At 46.5% G+C, this 20,406-nt stretch overlaps 1 protein-coding gene across 1 annotated transcript in view; it reads right to left on the bottom strand.

The window, feature by feature from the left end:
- Positions 1 to 341: 341 nt before the first annotated feature.
- DENND2C (DENN domain containing 2C) overlaps positions 342 to 20,406 on the bottom strand; it is an 83,832-nt gene continuing 63,767 nt past the window's right edge. Inside the window, exons 7-19 of the mRNA XM_038749301.1 lie at positions 18,596 to 18,640; positions 16,225 to 16,412; positions 15,092 to 15,201; positions 11,169 to 11,238; positions 10,377 to 10,454; positions 8,614 to 8,754; positions 8,083 to 8,231; positions 7,005 to 7,182; positions 5,440 to 5,481; positions 4,674 to 4,779; positions 3,497 to 3,736; positions 2,890 to 2,976; positions 342 to 2,441 (exon numbers count right to left, since the gene is read on the bottom strand). Coding sequence (XP_038605229.1) covers positions 2,410 to 2,441; positions 2,890 to 2,976; positions 3,497 to 3,736; positions 4,674 to 4,779; positions 5,440 to 5,481; positions 7,005 to 7,182; positions 8,083 to 8,231; positions 8,614 to 8,754; positions 10,377 to 10,454; positions 11,169 to 11,238; positions 15,092 to 15,201; positions 16,225 to 16,412; positions 18,596 to 18,640 — 1,466 coding nt within the window. The 3' untranslated portion in view covers positions 342 to 2,409. The remainder of the gene's footprint in view (positions 2,442 to 2,889; positions 2,977 to 3,496; positions 3,737 to 4,673; positions 4,780 to 5,439; positions 5,482 to 7,004; positions 7,183 to 8,082; positions 8,232 to 8,613; positions 8,755 to 10,376; positions 10,455 to 11,168; positions 11,239 to 15,091; positions 15,202 to 16,224; positions 16,413 to 18,595; positions 18,641 to 20,406) is intronic.

The following is a 20,406-nucleotide window of genomic DNA, read 5'->3' on the forward strand; positions in this document are numbered from 1 at the left end:
ATCGTATTTATTGAGCGCTTACTATGTGCAGAGCACTGTACTAAGCGCTTGGGAAGTACAAATTGGCAACACATAGAGACAGTCCCTACCCAACAATGGGCTCACAGTCTAAAAGCATGTCTGTGCTCAGGGGAATCAACGGGAGTTTGATCTCACTTGTGAACAGAAAACAGGCGGACGGTGTCTTTGCCCCCCAGGGCTGTGGTTGATTGGCCTGGACCTGAGCCTTGAGTCCAGTACATTCAGTTTTCCCGCTTCGTCTGCTGCCACCGCCCACGATTCCTGGGAATACGGACCTGGCAGAAACACTCCGCAATGCCATGCGACTTTATTACAATCTCTCCGGGAGAAAATATCTAAGGTTTTTAATAGTCTTTTTTTGAAAACATAAATCTGTAAACATACAAGTTTTGCACAACTCTGGCATCGTAACACTCCAGGATCCAACATACTTCCAAAAAAAAAAAAAAAAAGCAACAGCTTGAAACACTCCCTAGGTATTTGGCATGGGGGTTGTGAGGGTGGAGGGCGAGTTCCTAAAGAAAGGTCTTTGTGCTTGAGTCAGGAAAGCATGAGGTCAGAGTTCTTCCTGCTGGCCCTCACCCCGTTTCTGTACCCACTGAGGTCCGCTTTACTTGCCGGCAATTCCCGGGAGCATATTTCCTTGGGATTGGGCAGTACGGGTGACTGGGTCAGGAAAAGGAAAGCAGCCCAGCTTGTCTAGGTATAGAGGAGTCCGGTCCAGTCGGAGATGCCACTGAAAGAGTTAGAAAAAGGCATCTCTTGGGAGATGCTAGGTAAACAATTTCCATAAACACGGACTGAATTCTCCTCCCTAGCCCTCAGCTGGGGCTGAACTTGTAAAGGCCTCACTATGATGGGTAGCTCACTGTGCAAGATCCCCTGCCTCCTTCACCGGTCCCCTCCCCAAAAAACAAAAACAACCACCGATAAACAAAAAAAAAAACCACCCAACCAGAACAAGTCCATCAACCTTTTTCCGCCACGACTTTCCTATCCCCAAAGTAGGACTGAAGTCCAGCTGTACAGAACACAAAGCCAGTGCAATAGCTAATGGTAGCAGTAGCTGTTCTACAGCAGATTCAGGCCCCGCCTGATACTCAGAATAGGCTCTGCCTCCTTGGGGGGAATTTTAATTCCAAATACGGACTTGCATTACGCAGTATCAGCCATTAGATAGTGTCTGCTTCAGCTTCTCCCCCTCGGTCATTTTCTCTGCCTCTCCCACACAAACACGTCCACAGTGAGGACTGCAAGGCTGTGGTCTGCCACAAAAGCCCACAGGCTCACCAGTCGTGAACGAGTCAGTAAAGTGGCTCTTACTCTAGTAAAAGACATTAGCATTTGTTAAAATGTAAATAAATAAGTGTGCTTGTGCCCATCAGTTCTGCATGGCCACACAGAACAGTGATTTCAGAACTCAATGTAAATCTCCAGGCCACCTATCTTCACCTCTCCCATCTTCTTTCTTTCAAAGACTAGTCCTGATTGGGAGATTTCCCTTGTCTACTGCTCCCAGGTGGGGGTGTGTCTCAAAGTAAGGGCCTTTTCATTTACCTACTAAAAAAGATATATTGCTTTATTCACTCTCGTTCAAAACCTCAACCCACAAGGTAAGAAAATAACACTTTCCTCCTCAAAGCTGCAATGCTATCTACCCCAGGAGCGCTTCAGACTAATGGAACGGCAGTTAACAACTTGCAACCTACCGGACCAACTGGGTATGTGTGGTGGGAATAAAACACTGTAGAGTCCAATGCTATGTCATGCACATGGATGGGAAAAGGACCGGAGAGGGAGGGGCAGAGTGCTCTTTCTGTATGACAGACTAAACACCAACGTTGATAAGCGAGACATTTCCTCCATTTGTGGAATGCTCCTTGATTAGAACACACACACACCACACACACACACAAACACAAGGCACTTCTGGTGAACACACAATTTGGCTTGTATCAACCAGCAGAGAGAGCTTAAAGCTGCCAAAACTCAGGGCAGGGAGGTGGGTGCCCAGAGTTAACAGCTTCCTGCCCTTTCACTTCTATTTATTGCTCCAATCTCGGCCCGGTCCTTACACTCATCCATAGTCAGGTTTTAAGTGAACACTCGACGAGGCTTTTGTTAGGGAAGAATAAGTGCCGCCGAGTGAATGTGTCTGAACTCCAAGAAACAGAAGACTCCTCTTTAAAAAGAGCGAAGTTTCAAGGTGCGGAGTGCAGGCCTCATTGGTTTCAGAGTAGGTTAATAATTCTCCAGTAATTCCCGGGAAGGCAACAAGAGAGTCCTCTGAATCTCTGATTTCTCCTGAGGAATTGCTCGAAATCTCCGGTGAGTGCCTCCAGCCCTCTGCAGCACTCTCTGTTCCACACGGGTGGTAGAGTCAGGCTCTCATTTCTTTTGCAGAAACTTCATTTTGCTTCCTACACGGGAAAAAAAAAATGCCAGCAAACATAAACATGAAAAAGTAGACAATCCCAAGTGAGATTCGGTGCTAGCATTTTTCCAGAGGTTCTGCAGCACCCCAAGCCTTCTGTGCCAGGTGATTTCACCTCCTGCCGGGAAGAGAGGAAGGGCAGGAAGGCCTGCTGAAATGAGGAGTGAGTCAGCCAGTGAGCTATGGGCTGCTGATCCAGCCTGAGAGAAGGCTGCTTTCTAGCTGTGGAAACAAAGTTTGGCTCTCTCTCTCTCTCTTCCTATTGCCTCCCCCCGCCAGAAGTTTGGTATCTGAATTACAAAGCCAAGATCCGGCTGTACGGTTCCTCCGTTTGGCCCTGTCAGTCTGGGCTATTCCTATTTCTTCCCGGTCTTCCTTTTCTCACCCCAAAGCCCTTCACGGCCCCTTTTACTGAATACATGATCACAACTCACCAAGGCTACGGAGGATCCGGTTCATTCCACTGGGCTCAGACTCAGGAATAGTTTCCAAGTATTCCAAGGCACGGACCTCAAACAGTCCTACGACAGAAATTCAGACTATTCATTACGGTACGGTCTTTTTTTAAGTGCTTACGCGAAACACCGGGGAAGATAAAAAGATAATCAGAGGAGGCATCACCCCTGCCCCACATGGAACTCCAAATCTTTACGGTAAATAGTGCATCCCCATTCGGCATATATGAAGGAACAGGACCGAAGAAGTTTAAATGACTTGCCCTAGGCCAGGGTGGAGGCCAAAGTGGGACTGAAACCTCAGGGTCCTAGGGCCCAGGCCCTTTCTAAAAAGCCACCCGGCCTTCTGGAGTCTGTGCCCCTCTCTCTCAGGAGCTGGCGGCTTAAACGCTACCTTCGGTTTGCCTCTGTTCCCACGCTAACATTTCTCCTCTTAAAATGAAATGTGACAAATCCGCCCGGCATGACTCGGAGAGCCCTTCCCCTAACCAAGCGGCCCTGGGCCCGGATCTTTCCTATTTTTGGCTTCCAGAATCATCTGCCCTTTCTCTGAAAAGGAAGGAGTCCGAACAGCCACGGGACTCACCTTTGACCCCGCTCTTGCGCAGCTCCCGGTCTTGGATGAAACCGGCGAACATCTGCGTCTCCATGAACAAGTCGAGGAAGTGCCGCACGCTCCGGGAGGTGTGGGACTTGCGGAAGGGCTCCCGTTGGAACACCCGCTCCCCACGGTCGGTGACGTTCATGTTCAGGGAGTAATGTCCCACCAGTTCCACGAAGAACCTGACGAAGGCTTCGGACACCAGGCAGTTCAGGGTCACGTCCGCTGTGGGAGGGAAGATGCAAAGTGTAGGAGATGGGAAGGCCCAGAGTGAGCGTGGGGGGCTTGTCTAAATGGGAGGGGGTGTCGGAATTGAAATAAAAACCACAGATCAGGTTCAGGCACCCGTCCAGTGCTTGCCTGACGAGACAGGAGCAGTTACACCCTCTGTCCAGCATCACAGCCCAGTCAATCAATCGATTGGTGACATTCACTGAGCACTTACTGTGTGCAGAGCACTGTGCTGAGTTCTTGGGAGGGTACAAAAGACCAAGAAGATGTGATTCCTGATCTCAAGGAGCTTACAGCGTGTGGGTAAGGAGAGGCTGAAGTGGGTGGCCCAGGCCAAAATGTACACCCACCACCTGTGTGCCTCACTTGCCCCTTTTGGACATTATTATGGCTACTTTTAGCCCAGAAGAGCAGCTGCGGCAAAGATTAGGAGGGTGGGGGAGAGGGGAGGAAGGTGCAGACGGGTATAGGCTTCTCTGATCTGATGGTCACGGTGAGCATCCTCAGGCTTGTGGCCTGAACGGTCAGTCTATTTATTTTTATTAATGATATGTATAGATCGATAATTCTATTTATTTATAATGATGCTACTGATGCCTCTTTACTTGTTTTGATGTCTGTCTCCCCCCACCGAGCCTGTTGTGGGCAGGGACAGTCTCTGTTGCTGAATTGTACTTCCCAAGTGCTTAGAACAGTGTTCTGCACACAGTAAGCACTCAATAAATATGACTGACTGACTGACTGAATGAAATCCGGTCCTTCCTTGACCCGAAGCCAGAAAAACGCAGGGGCAGTTCTCTCTCTAACGCTTCCCAAAGCCAAAGCACTGAATTCCATCATTTCCCCACGTTCTCCACCCTCCCTCCCTCCCTCCACCTCTAGCCATGAGGCCAGCACACACCCAACTTCTCCCCGCACGGCTAAACTCTACCTTGGGAAGCCGTCCGTTCCTGAACTAAGATGTCATTCCGTTCTTCCAAAATTTGCGCCAGAGCAGCTTGGAGTTTGGGTGGCAAAATCTCATCTTCATCAGTGACCTAGACGGATGAGGTGGTGAGTTTGCTGGGGACCTTGTGCCACTCTGTGGCCAAATTCCAGGGAAAACAGACACAGAGGCTTGGCATTCCCTGCGGCCGGCAAAGCGGGCTGAGTTCCCCAAAGGAAGGCGTCCGTATGGGGTTCGGAACACAACTACCTCCGGTCACAGGAATGGGGGAGTGTCACAAACAGAAACATACCATCACCCCACACACTTAAATCAGCATGGCCTACTGGAAAGTAGGGAGTCAGAGGACCTGGGTTCTAATCCCTGCTTTGCCAACTGCTTGCTGTGTTACCCTGGGTAAGTTACTTCTCGGGAATTCAGCTTCCTCAACTGTAAAATCGGGATCAAATGCCTGCTCTCCCTCTTACTTAGACTGTGAGCCCCATGCGGGATGGGGACTGTGTGTGACCTAATTTAACCTGTACCCACCCCAGCGCTTAGAACAGTGTTTACCACACAGCAAGCGCTTAACAAATACCATAAACAAAAGAAAGGAAGAAAGAAAGGAGGGAGGACACGATAGTGTAATTTAGAATTTGCACTGCCGACAAGTAGATGGATTCGAAATCTTTAATCTCTCCTTTCTTAACTTACAAACATATGCTGACCATTGATTAGCTGGGGACGTTACCTAACTGGTTTGGCCACTCACCTCCTGCAAGAACTTGTCTGCACAGAGATCGACAATCAGCACCTACGGAGAAAAGGAGAAAGGCAGGTAAAACCAGAGACGCTCACAGAGGGACGCAGCGTGGACTGCTGAACCAGGAAATCAATTTGCCCAGAGTTTTGGCCCTTACGAGGGTTGGGAAAGATTTTCACTCCCTCTGCTCTACTCCCCTCCCCGCCCCGCAGCACTTGTGTATATATGTCCATATTTATTATCCTATTTATTTTATTAATGACGTGTACATATCTATAATTCTATTTATTTACCTGTATATATGTATATATGGTTGTACATATTTATTACTCTATTCATTTATTTATTTATTTATTTATTTTACTTGTACATTTCTATCCTACTTATTTTATTTTGTTGGTATGTTTGGTTCTGTTCTCTGTCTCCCCCTTTTAAACTGTGAGCCCACTGTTGGGTAGGGACTGTCTCTATGTGATGCCAATTTGTACTTCCCAAGCGCTTAGTACAGTGCTCTGCACATAGTAAGCGCTCAATAAATACGATTGATTGATTGATTTATTTATATTGATGCTATTGATGCCTGTTAACTTGTTTTGACGTCCGTCCACCCCCTTCTAGACTGTGAGCCCGTTGCTGGGCAGGGATTGTCTCTATTTGTTGCTGAAGTGTACTTTCCAAGCACTTAGTACAGCGCTCCGCACCCAGTAAGCGCTCAATAAATCAATCAGTCAATCAATCAATCGTATTTATTGAGCGCTTACTATGTGCAGAGCACTGTACTAAGCGCTTGGGAAGTACAAATTGGCAACACATAGAGACAGTCCCTACCCAACAGTGGGCTCACAGTCTAAAAGGGGGAGACAGAGAACAGAACCAAACATACCAACAAAATAAAATAGGATAGAAATGTACAAGTAAAATAAATAAATAAATAAATAAATAGAGTAATAAATAAATACGATTGAATGAATGACTGAATTTTTCTGAAGACAACTCAAGGTTGTGCCCCAGAAAAGGTCACACACAAGAGTGAAGCTGTTGTTAGCTGCCACAGGGAACTGTGGGACTCTTTTCCAGACCTCAACATTTTGAGACAAATGTACGTAAAATGATGATGATGGCATTTATTAAGCGCCTACTATGTGCAAAGCACTGTTCAAGCGCTGGGGAGGTTACAAGGCGATCAGGTTGTCCCACTGGGGGCTCACAGTCTTCATCCCCATTTTCCAGATGAGGTAGCTGAGGCGCAGAGAAGTTAAGGGACTTGCCCAGAGTTGGCGGAGCTGGGATTTGAACCCATGACCTCTGACTCCAAAGCCCGGGCTCTTTCCACTGAGCATGGTTCCACTGGGCTGTGAGTTTAGAAACTGGTCAGGAGTTCTCTGGGATTCACAGGTTGAAGCCCTCTGTGAGCAGGGAATGGGGCTACCAACCCTGTTACAATGTATTCTCCCAGGAGCGTAGTACAGTGCTCCGCACAAACTAAGCACTCAATAAATACAATCGATGGAAGACTCTTCCAGAGACGAGAGGCTGCCTCGTATGTAGGCTTCCTCCGCCCTTCCCTCTCTCACCTCTTCGACGGGAAGGTCCCAGAGCTGCGGTAAGGAGCAGGATAAGATGCCGATGAGGAACGGGGTGGGCGAGCAGACGATGTCGATCATGGAGGCCGGCAGGACGGGGATGTAGGTGTGCTGCCATGTGAACGGATATAAAGTGGCCACCACAGCATGGCCACACTTCGACAAGGTGCTGGTCGGAGGAGAAAGTAAAGAAAAATAGTTAACGGGGAGGAAGGAGGGGCACTCCCGTAGTGTGGGGTCCCCAGCAACCAGAGTTGAACCAGAGCAAGGGCCGGAGAGTCCAAAGGACCTGGGTTCTATTCCCGGCTCTGCCACTTGTCTGCTGTGTGACCTTGGACAAGTCACTTCACTTCTCTGCGCCTCAGTTACCCCATCTGTAAAATGCGGATTAATCCTTCTTCCGCCTTCTCAGACTGTGAGCTCCACATAGGGAGCTTGTAGACTGTGAGCCCACTGTTGGGTAGGGACTGTCTCTATATGTTGCCAATTTGTGCTTCCCAAGCGCTTAGTACAGTGCTCTGCACACAGTAAGCGCTCAATAAATACGATTGATGATGATGATGATGATAGGGCAGGGACTGTGTCCAACCTGATTATCTTGTATCTTCCCCAGCAATTCGCACAGTGCTTGACACAAAACACAACGAATATAATAATAATTATGATTAAATACTGACTATATGTTAAACACTGTTCTAAGCCCTGGGGAAGGAAGGTATAAGATAATCAGACTGGACACAGTCCCCATCCCTCATGGGGCTCACAGTCGAAGGAAGGGGGAGAACAGGCACTGAATCCCCATTTTACAGATGAGGAAGCTGAGACACAGAGAAGTGAAGTGACTTGTCCAAGGTCACCCGGCAGGCAGTAGGCAGAGCCGGGATTCGAACCTAGGCCCTCTGACTCCCTCTGGACCTGTGCTCTTGCTCCAGAGAAAGACGCACAGAGGTGTCTTCAGACATTTTTTACAAAAGAAAAGGAAGTGATATACTGATAAGAACGGAATGCCCGAACTGAAGAAGAGATGGGGAAAATGAAAAACAAAACACAAGCTGTTCTTAGTTCTCACCTTAGATTATCAGCAACAAAGATTACCCTTCGTTCCAGCAGAAGGGAGGCGCAGACTCTGATGAGATGACACACACTCAGGCACTTAAGTAGACACTCAAAATCCACATGCTCTAGGCGGGAATCCAGCGGTCGGCAGAGCTCGATCGACTGAAGAGACAAGAGGGGAAGAGTCAGGAAGGGGTGCTGTAGAAAGCTTCTTACCACCACTGCTGGCTCTGCCAGTTCTCATCAGTGTCAATCAATCAATCAATCATATTGATTGAGCGCTTACTGTGTGCACAGCACTGGACTAAGTGCTTGGGAAGTACAAGTTGGCAACATATAGAGACGGTCCCTACCCAACAGTGGGCTCACGGTCTAGAAGACTGTGTCCTATAGACTGTGAAGGAGAGGCTGTTCACACAGAGGGTCCCAGCCCCAACTCCCCGCCCAGGTCTCACAGCCCACCTCCTCATTTCCTACCCTACACCTTCCTCCGCAAGTCAACAGGAGCAGTAAATGCGACCTCACAACAGAAGCCAAGGCTCACCCCATCTCCTGCCCCAGGGAGGTAACTCTTGACCGTAATTGTTCGCCCGGGGGCCGGGAAAGGTGCTTCCATGACGCTCCGCATGAATGGGTGCACGAGAGCGGGGGACATCTCTCGTCTCTTCTCCACCTCATCTAGAATCTTCAAGAGAAAAAAACGGACCTTAGGGCATTATCGTGTCTCCCCACTCCTCGAGGACCTCCGATGGCTGACCACCCACCTCCACCAAACAGAAACTCCTAACCATTGGGTTCAAAGCAATCAGCTTGCCCCATCCAACCTCCCACTTCATATCTCACTAATCTACCACAGCCCAGCCCACACAGACGGCTCCTCTAGTGCCAGCTTACTCACGAGATGCCGACCCCTTTCCCACATCCTCCCCCTAGCCTGGTACTCGCTCCCCCTTCATATACGGCAGCCCATCACGTTGTCCGCCTTCGAAGTATTACTGAGGTCACATCTCCTCCCAAAGGCCTTTCCCCGGCCAAAGGATTAAGGATTAATTGTCCAAAGGATTAAGTCCACTTCTCCCCGGCCACCTCTCCCTTCTGCGTCGTCTCTGCACTTCAATCTGTCACCTTAGGACATTTGATAGTCCCCCCACCCCCCAATCCCGCAGCATTTCTGTACACATCTTTAAATTATATATTATAAATGACTTATTTATTCCTATTAATGTCTGTGTCCCCTTCGAGACTGTAAGCTCCTTATGGGCCGGGACTATGTCTGCTAATTCTGTTGTACTTTCCTGAGCGTTTAGTACGGTGCTCTGCGCATAGTAAGGAATGAATATAGTGAGCGCTCAATAAATATGTTTATTTATTTGATCAGATTGTCAACTAGGAGAAATTGTCAGCTGTGTGACTTTGGGCAAGTCACTTCACTTCTCTGTGCCTCAGTTACCTCATATGTAAAATGGAGATGAAGACTGTGAGCCCCCAGTGGGACAACCTGATCACCTTGTAACCTCCCCAGCGCTTAGAACAGTGCTTTGCACATAGTAAGCGCTTAATGCAAGCCATTATTATTATTATTATTAACTAGGAAAGGGGAAATGGAGCTTCAGAATACCTGTCCATGCTAATACCAGGACAGCATTACCTAGTGAATAGAGCATGGGCCCGGGAATCAGGAGGACCTGGATTCTAATTCCAGCTCTGCCATTTGTCTGCTGTGTGACCGTGGGCAAGTCACTTAACTTCTCTGTGCCTCAGTTTCCTCGGATGTCAAATGGGGATTAAGACGGTAAGGCCCATGTGTAACAGGGATTGTGTCCAACCTGATTAATTTAGAACACTGCCTGGTTAGTAAGTGCTCAACAAATACCATCAAAAAAAAAGATGCTTCCACAAGACAGGATCTGGCTTGGGTTCCGAGTCACTGAGGTACCTCTCCGGTCACCTGACTAATGGAGAAAGCGCGTTAGCCACCCAGGCATCAAGACAACAGTTCGTAGTTGACTTTCCAACAAAGAAAGCGGTGATCCCAGGCAGATTCCGGCTTCCCTCTAGAATCACCAATGATCCTGGAAATAAATGTGTCCCTCAACCTCTCCCGACCTCTTCAAGAAATCATGCCCTCAGCATTTCCACAGGCCATGCCACCGGGGTACAATTACTAACCTAGAACATTCTCTAACACAACCTTGAATTAAATATGAGTTCATGCTTCCTACTGGGCTCCTCAGGAACCAAAATAGCACTTTGAAGGTCTTGAAGGTTAGGCAGGCCTGCAAGTCCGCTCCAGGCTCCCGGACTCACCTTTGAGAAGAGGTTGAAGCAACCCAAGCGACTAACCATGCAGTACACTTCAGGCAGTCTCTTCCCTTTGCCTTCCGGCTGAAAGGGAAAGCAAAGCAGATGACGATGACACTCAGGCAGCCCTACTGCCGGCCACCTCGAAGCATGGGTATTTTATTTTATTTTATTTTACTCGTACATATCTATTCATTTTATTTTGTTAGTAGGTTTGGTTGTGTTCTCGGTCTCCCCCTTTTAGACTGTGAGCCCACTGCTGGGTAGGGACTGTCTCTATATGTTGCCAACTTGTACTTCCCAAGCGCTTAGTACAGTGCTCTGCACACAGTAAGCGCTCAATAAATACGATTGATTGATTGATTGATTGATTGAGCTGCAGGAACCTCTCCCCCACCCCCACTGGAAGCCTGTTGGGAATACAAGAGCTGTCCTGGAAAAAAACCGCCGCGCTGCTTTTCTCTAAGCTCCCGAGGGGCCCCATTTCAGTCACTTAGTGGCTTGGACCTCCTTCTCAGACCGAGCGCCTCTTGCCTGGAACATTACACCCCATTTCTGAGATTTCGCCAGGCTGAAATTTAACAACCATGTCAGAAGTATACAATCATCAACTTTCTCAGTTGCTGAAAACCGCACTGCCTTCCTCTGGGGCCACTTCTGCTCCAAATCTGGCCTCGGACCAGCTGCCTGAATCTAGGCACAGCTGCTAAACTCAAGCCACCAGAAACTCCTCCAGAATCGGGAGACAGTTACACAGTTCCAGGCCAGAACCCATCTGGCTATCAAGAGAACACTTACCAACAGTTTCTTACAATAACCAAACCACCGACTCCCATCCTCACCCGTCAGCACAAAGGAAAAGGTTTCACTGCAAAGAAAGACAACAGTGAGCAACCCGGTTTGGGGCCGAATTTCTACAGCTGGGCAGGGGGTGGTAACAAGGAACACCACCTGAGGAAATATAATCTCAGTGCTAGTGCCTGGGCAGGAATAAAGCCCTGCAAAAGCCCCCATATGTTGAGCTGGAAAGGGTCCCAGGCCTAACTCCTTCATGGGGTTATTGTTCACATACAAGGCTTTCGTGACACAGATGTTTTCCCAGCACTGAAGGACGCTAGAACACGGCAATCAGATGGGGGCAACTCACTTTAAGCAAAAAATATGTCTGTAGAGATTTTGAGGAGGATAAATGAGAGTCCAACAGGGAACGTGTCCACTAACTCTGCTAGATTGTACTCTCCCAAGTGCTCAGTACAGTACTGCACGCAATAAGCGGCTCAATAAGTATGACTGATTGATTGAAACAGGTGAGCAACATTTGGTAAGTGAAAAAAGGAACATCAGGCCATGAGTCCCCTAGACTTGGGGAATGCTATGTTGAGTCAGGATCCCTCCGCCACACGCCCCGGAGTAACTTTTCCACACAATCAATCAACCAATCAATGGTATTTACTGAGTGCTTACTGTGTGCAGAGCACTGTACTAAGTGCTTGGGAGAGCACGATACAATAGAGGTGGTAGACACGGACCCCGCTCAAAAGGAGCTTACAGTCTAAGCAGGAAGACAGATAGTAAAATTAATTACAGATAGAGGAAATGGCAGAGTGTAAGGCTATGATGATGATGATGATGGCATTTATTAAGCGCTTACTATGTGCAGAGCACTGTTCTAAGCGCTGGGGAAGTTACAAGGTGATCAGGTTGTCCCATGGAGGGGGGGGGCTCACAGTCTTAATCCCCATTTTACAGATGAGGTCACTGAGGCCCAGAGAAGTGAAGTGACTTGCCCAAAGTCACACAGCTGACAATTGGCGGAGCCGGAATTTGAACCCATGATCTCTGACTCCAAAGCCCGGGCTCTTTCCACCGAGCCACGCTGGCTATGTACATTAAGTTCCAAGAGTGGAGGGAATGTCAAGTGCTATGCGAGTAATAATAGTGATAATGATGGCATTTGTTAAGCACTTACTGTGTGCGAAGCACTGTTCTAAGCGCTGGGGGGATACAAGGTGATCAGGTTGTCCCACGTGGGACTCACAGACTTAATCCCCATTTGACAGATGAGGTAACTGAGGCACAGAGAAGTTAAGTAACTTGCCCAAAGTCACACAGCTGACAAGCAGCGGAGCTGGGATTAGAACCCATGATCTCTTACTCCCAAGCCCGTGCTCTTTCCACTGAGCCACGCTGCTTCTCCAGCAGCAGATATATAGATATCCAAGTGCATAGGTGATGCAGAAAGTCAGGCGAATAGGGGAAATGAGGGCTTAGTCAGGGAAGGCCTCTCGGAGGAGATGTGATTTTAGGAGGGCTTGAAAATGAGTAGAGCAGTGGTCTGTTGAATATGAAGTGAAAGGGAAGGGAGTTCCAGGCTAAAGGGGGGATATGGGCAAGGAGTCAGTGGCAAAAAAGACAAGACTGAGGTAGAGTGAGTAGGCTGGCATAAGAGGAGCCAAATGCACAGGCTGGCTTGTAGTAGATCAGCAAGGTACGATAGGGGGGAGAGCACACAGATCCCACAGGTCAACGAAGGATTTGGGCTGCAATTTTTGTAATGAGCTTGAAGGAGGAGAAAATCGGAAATATCAATTTGATCTCCTCCCCCTCCCCATCCCCCCCCGCCTTACCTCCTTCCCCTCCCCACAGCACCTGTATATATGTATATATGTTTGTACTTATTTATTACTCCGTTTACTTTCCTTGTACATATTTATTCTATTTATTTTACTTTGTTACTATGTTTTGTTGTCTGTCTCCCCCTTCTCGACTGTGAGCCCGCTGTTGGGTAGGGTCCGTCTCTCTGTGTTGCCAACTTGGACTTCCCGAGCGTTTAGTACAGTGCTCTGCACAGGGTAAGCGCTCAATAAATACGATTGAATGAATGGAAGGATCTCGCTACGGATTTCCAGATAGATTCCATGTCATCCCAAGTCTTATTTCTTCCTCTTGCCACTTGAGGGCGATTATGACTCTTTGTTTAGGAAGGAGGCAGATGGAGGAGAACCTCTCTGAAACAGCATATTTCGCTGCATATTAACAGCATATTAAATTATGGATTTAATACTGAATTCCTTTTAGCATGTTCCCTTTTTTAACAGCAAAAAAGGAAAGCACAGATAGTGAAACTCAAGATGTCCGCCGAATTATGCTTCTCTTTATCTCCACACTCCCTCCATTCAACCTAGGGAGGACTTAGGGTTTCGAAACACCCCTTGAAACACAGCTCCCGACTCTAGCTTACAGCAGGACCAGAGAGCAGAATCCTGAATAATTCCCACGCCTTTGGGAGACTTTTAACTTTAAGTCATGGGGTGGTGGAGATTGCTAATCTCAGGGTATTACTCTATTTATTTATCTTACTTGTACATATCTATTCTATTTTATTTTGTTAGTATGTTTGGTTTTGTTCTCTGTCTCCCCCTTCTAGACTGTGAGCCCGCTGTTGGGTAGGGACTGTCTCTATGTGCTGCCGACTTGTACTTCCCAAGTGCTTAGTACAGTGCTCTGCACACAGTAAGTGCGCAATAAATACGATTGATTGATTGATTGATTATTGTAGCTGGGAAACATTCCTGGAGGAATATGCAAGGAAGGTGGAACCTTGAGATTATAGAAGCAAACCTCAATGTCGGCTGTGCGACTTTAGGCAAGTCACTTCACTTCTCATCTGTAAAATGGGGATGAAGACTGTGAGTCCCCCGTGGGACAACCTGATCACCTTGTAACCTCCCCAGTGCTTAGAACAGTGCTCTGCACATAGTAAGCGCTTAATAAATGCCATTATTATTATTATTATTATCAATGGTTTGGTTTGTGGGAAATTCCTGGCTGCAGCAAGAGGTGCAGAACTCAGCCTGTGCAGCTGCTCCCAATGGGGGACTTTAGCCAAAGAATCCCTGGACTATGCCCTGATCTGTTAAAAGCCTAAGCTCCTTGAAGGTAAGAATCTTGTCTTCTACCTCTATTGTATGCTCTTAAGTGTTTAAAACAGTCCTCAGCACTTAACAGGCACTCAGTAAATACCACTGATATATTCAGTCAATGGACTCTGCAGGAATGGTCACTCATCAACTGACCACCCCTGATTTCAATTTAACCACTTGGTTCTTTCTGTGGTCCTCAGTCAACTGGACCCTCTTCTCTAATCGATACACGCAACCTAGAGTGCCGAGGCCCAGCAGACCAATATAAGTGTCAACAATATAGAGAGAAGCAGCGTGGCCTAGTGGATAGAATATGGTCCGGGAGGTCAAAAGGACCTGGGTTCTAATCCTGGCTCTGCCACTTGTCTGCTGTGTGACCTTAGGGAAGTCCCTTCACTTCTCTGGCCTCAATTACCTCTCAACTGTAAAATGGGGATTAAGTCAGTGAGCTCCATGCAGGACACTGATTGTGTCCAATCTGATTAGTTTGCTTAGTACAGTATCTGGAACATAGTAAGTGTTTAATAAACACCATTAAAAAAAAATCAGAGGAGGGTGGGACGGGGGTGAGGGCCGCCTCGCTTTCACTCCAATAACTTTTCCAGCTGGATTTTCATAACCTCTGAAGAGACCTAAAGCTTCTGAGCAGGGTTGAAAAGGTCCAGTTTTGGGTTTCTCTGAACTACCTGCCACTTCCACACTCCATTCAGCTTGCTACCTTCCACGGTTCCCCCCCATTCCCCTTTTCCTTCCCAACTAAAAATGAAAAGATTGCAACGTGGCAGTCAGTCCATTTACCTCTTGAGCTCTGATGTTGGTATCCAGTCCTTGGAGTCAGGAAAGCAAAATCGGGGGATGACTTTGAGCCTCTCCTCAGTGTCCTTGGACTGCTTAAAGGGATGTTCAGCCTGCAAAAGGCCAATACAGTTGGAGAACATTACCTTACACAACTGAAGGAGGGAAGCCAAGTTTCAGCCAGGCCTCAGGGACAATACTTATTCGATTTAGTAGCAGGCAGTGTACGTTTGTGAATGCAGCAGGGTTTATGTGCATCTTTATGTGCTTTCAAGCACTGGTGAATTGCATGGAAAGACAAAGGAAACAACTGGGTGATAACCGACAGCTCAGTGATTGAGAGGCAATGAGAAAAGGCAATCCCCTGTTATATCAAGTTATTCCCTTCAGAAACACGAAAGGCAAAGGGCTACTTTGCATTTGGCCTGTGATCTCCGATTCAGTGATCACACAGACCTCAAGTGGGGCTACGAAACGGAGAACAAGATTCTCAGCTTACGGATATTCAGAAAACTCCAGACACTGATCCATAATCAAAGAAGCTAGGCCAGACACTGATGCTAGAAATGTGTTATTTTGAAATAATGCTATTTTTAGAATCTAGGCGGTACACTGGGGAAGCATCATCCCCACCATACAATCTTTGCTCCAAAATTACTAGTTTACTGCTTCCTGTCAGAAGGCTAGTCCAAAAGACCCTCTTGTGCAAACTTGGCATCATACTTCACAAAATAATCTAAATTTAAGCTGGTTAAACAGATAGATGTTTAGAAATTCATTAGTTTGGCTAGTCCTGCAAGAAAAACAAGTCAGCTAATGAATCAGCCGCAAAATATCACCTCCCGAGTGGCCACTGAAGATTGCAAAAATAAGACATTTAGCCCTTCCTGCTCTCTCGGATGGAATTTTCTTCGGCAGACTAGAAAGGTGATTTAGTTCCTGCTCTTTAGCAGCTAACAACCAGGGGACTTGTGGCAAAAAACAGAGACCTGGTCAGGGTCTGCAGTCTGGTTTGGAATCTACCAATTCGGGTTGAATTGAAAGGTGTTACTCCCAGACAATCCCATTCACATGACCCCAGGGATAGTACTGGATGCCGCCATGTAAGAGGGCCTCTCGGTCTCCTTTGTACTCACTTTCGTTGGAAACTGCTGTATGACCTGTGGAGTGTACGTTATTTCTGAAGGTTTCTTCTGCAAAGATACCACTACGAAGAGTTCAAAGAGCTGCTGTTCCTGCAACTCGATCAGATCACGTTCCAGGGTCTGGTAGTGAGGGTTCCTCTTCGATGACTGCTGCAACTGTGCGATGCGTTTATTGCGATCTGGGAGGAAGGGAGGAAAAAACATTCAGATTTTGTTAATTTACCTCGCCCCTAGAACTCAGGGGTCATTTTTTTCTGAAGTGAGACACCACTTTGAGAAAAATGACTGGTCTACCTCATGTCCCGTAGTATATTTATTTTTTAAACTGTTGCTGTCGTGCCATCAGGATCAGGAGACCAAATACACAACTGTAACCGAAAAGCAACCGATTCTACAGAAAACCCGGCATCGGATTTAGAATGCAGACTGAGGTCAACTCTGGTGTATGAAAACCAAACCTTGCCAAGTGAGGAAACCATGGGAAGATTTTCATAATTTTTAAATGGAGACCACTCTCGCTAAGGAAACCTTCCTTCTCTTTTTGTTTCTCTGGCACCCATTACTGAGAAAGAGGTATCAAACAAATTAAATGGGTAAAAATTAAAGACCAAATGTGGAATGTAAAGATTCCTTTTTCAATTTCAACACAATTTAAATGTGAGCAATCATATCCCTCAAAACCAGAGTAGGTTCCACTTCCTCCCACTCACCCAAAATTTCTCCCCACACTCAGAGGAACTTACTAAATAAGGGCTGTGGCGGAAACTGCATAAACTCCCAGAGAACGCAGTCAAACCCAAAGGGCCTCCAGCTCTTGCTGATGTATGATTCTGACCCAATAATTTCAGTCAAGACAGTCACACAGTGACTCACTTTTGTAATTTTAAAGCGTGATGCATTCCACCCTCTTACCCAAACGTTGTTTTGCCGGGGGCTCCAAAACAGAAGAGCTTATTTAAAATATTCCCAGGAAAGAACCATTTCTAAATAGCCCCTCCAATTTTGAATGGGCTCCGCAGAATCATTCAATAAATCCAGGGCTTTGGAGCAAAGCTTGATCCACCACAAAATGGAAGAGTCTCAATTACAGTAAGTGAGGCGTTCAAGATTTGTTTCCAAGTTACTGTTGTGCCAATTACACACAATCAGTCACCACTAAGCAGGCAAACAAAACCTGGTTATCATTCCGTGTCCCCTCCAGGTAGACTTTTGAATGAAACTACCTGAAGCCCTCTGGTCCCAGAGATAAATCCTGGGCTGGGAGTCATGAAACCTGAGTGCTCGAACTGGCATCGTCTCTAGACCTGCAAAACTGGCTCAAACCTCCTACATATCAGACAGAGCATCAGTCTCCCCACCTTCAGAGCCTCATTAAAATCACATCTCCACCAAGAGGCCTTCACCTACTAAGCTCTCATCTCCTCTACTCCCTCTCCCTCTGCGTCACCCTCAGATTTGAACCTTTATTCACCCCACCCTCAGCCTCACAACACTTGCGTAATTAATGCCCATCTCCCCATCTAGACTGAAAGCTCCTTGTGAGAAGGGAATCATCATCATCAATCGTATGTAATACGATTCGTAAATCGTAAATACGATTGATGATGATGATGAATGTGACTACCAGTTCTGTTATGCTGCACTCTACCACGCGCTTAGTTCGGTGCTCTTCATACAGTCAGTGCTCAGTAAATTTAACAGATTGGTGGAGTGTTAAATGGGAAAGAAAGAATGCGTCCTGCAGAAGTTATATTAGAATTAAGGAACTGAAGTTTGGAGAATGCCTTAGAGCCAACATGGCGAGAATGAATTTCCTATAATTTCAAATATCAATGTGGAGGAACGGGGAATCGGGAGCAGTAATGTGGCTCTGTTTTGAATGACAGAACTGGTCAGGGCAGGGCCAGTACAAACAGTTAAAAAAACTCTGTTCTAAATGTCAAAGATGTCCAATGTAGGGCATTTGGGTGGTGAAAAGATGACGTTCTTAATGCTGAGTATCTCTCTTTTTTTAAATCAAACTTATCCCCCAAATGATGCACACACCCTCTGCCGGGCTGCCAGAAACTAAGAGTTGCTATCCATGTGTCTGGGCATGCACCTCAACACCACTCCCCTCTGCACATTCCAGTCTAGGTGCCAGGGATGACGGTTTGAGGGGCATTTCGGGTTAAAAACAATCTCAACCAAACATGGCATTTAGACACACAGAGGAGAAAAATCGACCGACGTCATTGGTGACGGGATGCACTGCAAGAAGGAATCTACACAAGAAAAACAGACTTAGTAATCAACGCAAATGCTCCTCCACCTATGATCGCGTTAATCACGAGAAAGGGAGCAGCCCAACTGACTCACTCACTCTTTGGCAGATACTCTGCATCACTTTCGTTCCCACTGGTTTCACCTGAAAAAAACAGAAACAATGTCCATTACAATTATCCAGTGAAAGGAAGTAGGGGAGCATGTCCCCACCCTAAAACCCCCACTCAGAAGAGCTGATAGGCCTGCAAGGTGCTGAAACTCTCTATCAGAAAGGCGGCACGCGGCATCATCATCATCATCATCATCAATCGTATTTATTGAGCGCTTACTATGTGCAGACCACACAGGGCATCTTCAACGGTTTGCAGCTTCTCTCTCCATCATCTCATTATGGTGATGTTAGTCCAGATGATCATAATAGCAAATGTGATGTCTATCAATCAATCAATCAATCGTATTTATTGAGCGCTTACTGTGTGCAGAGCACTGTACTAAGCGCTTGGGAAGTACAAGTTGGCAACATATAGAGACAGTCCCAACCCAACAGTGGGCTCACAGTCTAAAAGGGGGAGACAGAACAAAACCAAACATACTAACAAAATAAAATAGAAAAGATATGTACAAGTAAAATAAATAAACAAATAAATAAATAAAGCTATTCCTCTAGCTTTCCTCTCCTTTGTCTCTGGAGGTCAGTTATGCTACATTCCAGCTCTGAGGTGTGTTTACAGTCTCAGCTGTCCTTTTTGCTGCCATCCCGAAGTGGGAAAATGAGGAGAAATGAGGTGACACCTCGTTGACAAGTCGAAGGACTGCACTAAAAGTTCCACACAAATGGGGATGTGAATGCAACTTAAAGTGAAAACTTAGGCAGATTGCCTAGGAATGACTGAAGGGGTAAACTCAAAATAGCTATGAAAAATAGTGTGCAATATATCTAGCTGACGATGATAGTTGAAGAAGATGACACTAAGCGTGAAATTCACCTATGGCTGACTGAGAAGGCCAATGTTGGAGCTACAGCATGAGAGCAGAGGGCACGAGTAAATGTGGTTTCTTGTTGGGATGTCACGTTTGTTGTTTGACCTTCCCGTTGCTATTTTCGCTTTTGGCTCAACTCATAATCCTTAACGAAGCTTCCGCTCCTAAATAGCTGCTTCTTTCTTGACTGCCTTGAACCAGGCTGGCTTAGCTTTGGCAATCGACTCCCAGTTTTTAACTGGGATGTGGCACTTCTGAGGCTTTAGTTGCCTTGGGTCTAACATAGGAAGGGCTATAGAAAGGGCCAGGATTTATTAACTCTATCCAGGACATTAAAAAGATAAAAGAAATGGGTGCCCCTATATTGGATGAGGAGGAAAGCACAAAGACATAACACAAAAAAGCAGATGAGTGATTTTTTTTTTGTTTGTGTGTTCTCACCGGGTCAGATCAACAGTCCACCCAACCCAGTATTTTGGGAGAAGTGTAATAATTGCCTTCCTTGACATCCGCCCTTATGGTCAGAGATATATCTTCTATCATCCCTAAATTTACCCTCTAATAATGCATCAAGATCCTATCATTTTGAATTTATTCACACGCTTTTTGAACATCTAGGTACTTTAGGCTTGCACAACTTCTTGTGGTTTTGATTTCCAAATATTTCTCACTTATGCTAAAAGGTTCTTCCTTTCACTCATACTTCAGTGGCTGTTAACTTTGTTTTGTCCATAGCTTTCATATTTTCATAGAATTCCAATCATGTCCCTTCTCAGCTTTTGTCTTTGCAGAATGAAGAGTCCTAATCTTTTTAGTCTAATCCCATACAAAAGCTCCGCTGTTATGTTCTTCCTAAACCCAGCAGGTACAACTGTTTACAAAATTCCATAGGTAAATGTACTTCCGTTTTATCTAGAGAGAAAAATG

Source organism: Tachyglossus aculeatus, chromosome 7 (assembly GCF_015852505.1).
Source record: "Tachyglossus aculeatus isolate mTacAcu1 chromosome 7, mTacAcu1.pri, whole genome shotgun sequence".
In the NCBI taxonomy this organism is placed as follows: Eukaryota; Metazoa; Chordata; class Mammalia; order Monotremata; family Tachyglossidae; genus Tachyglossus; species Tachyglossus aculeatus.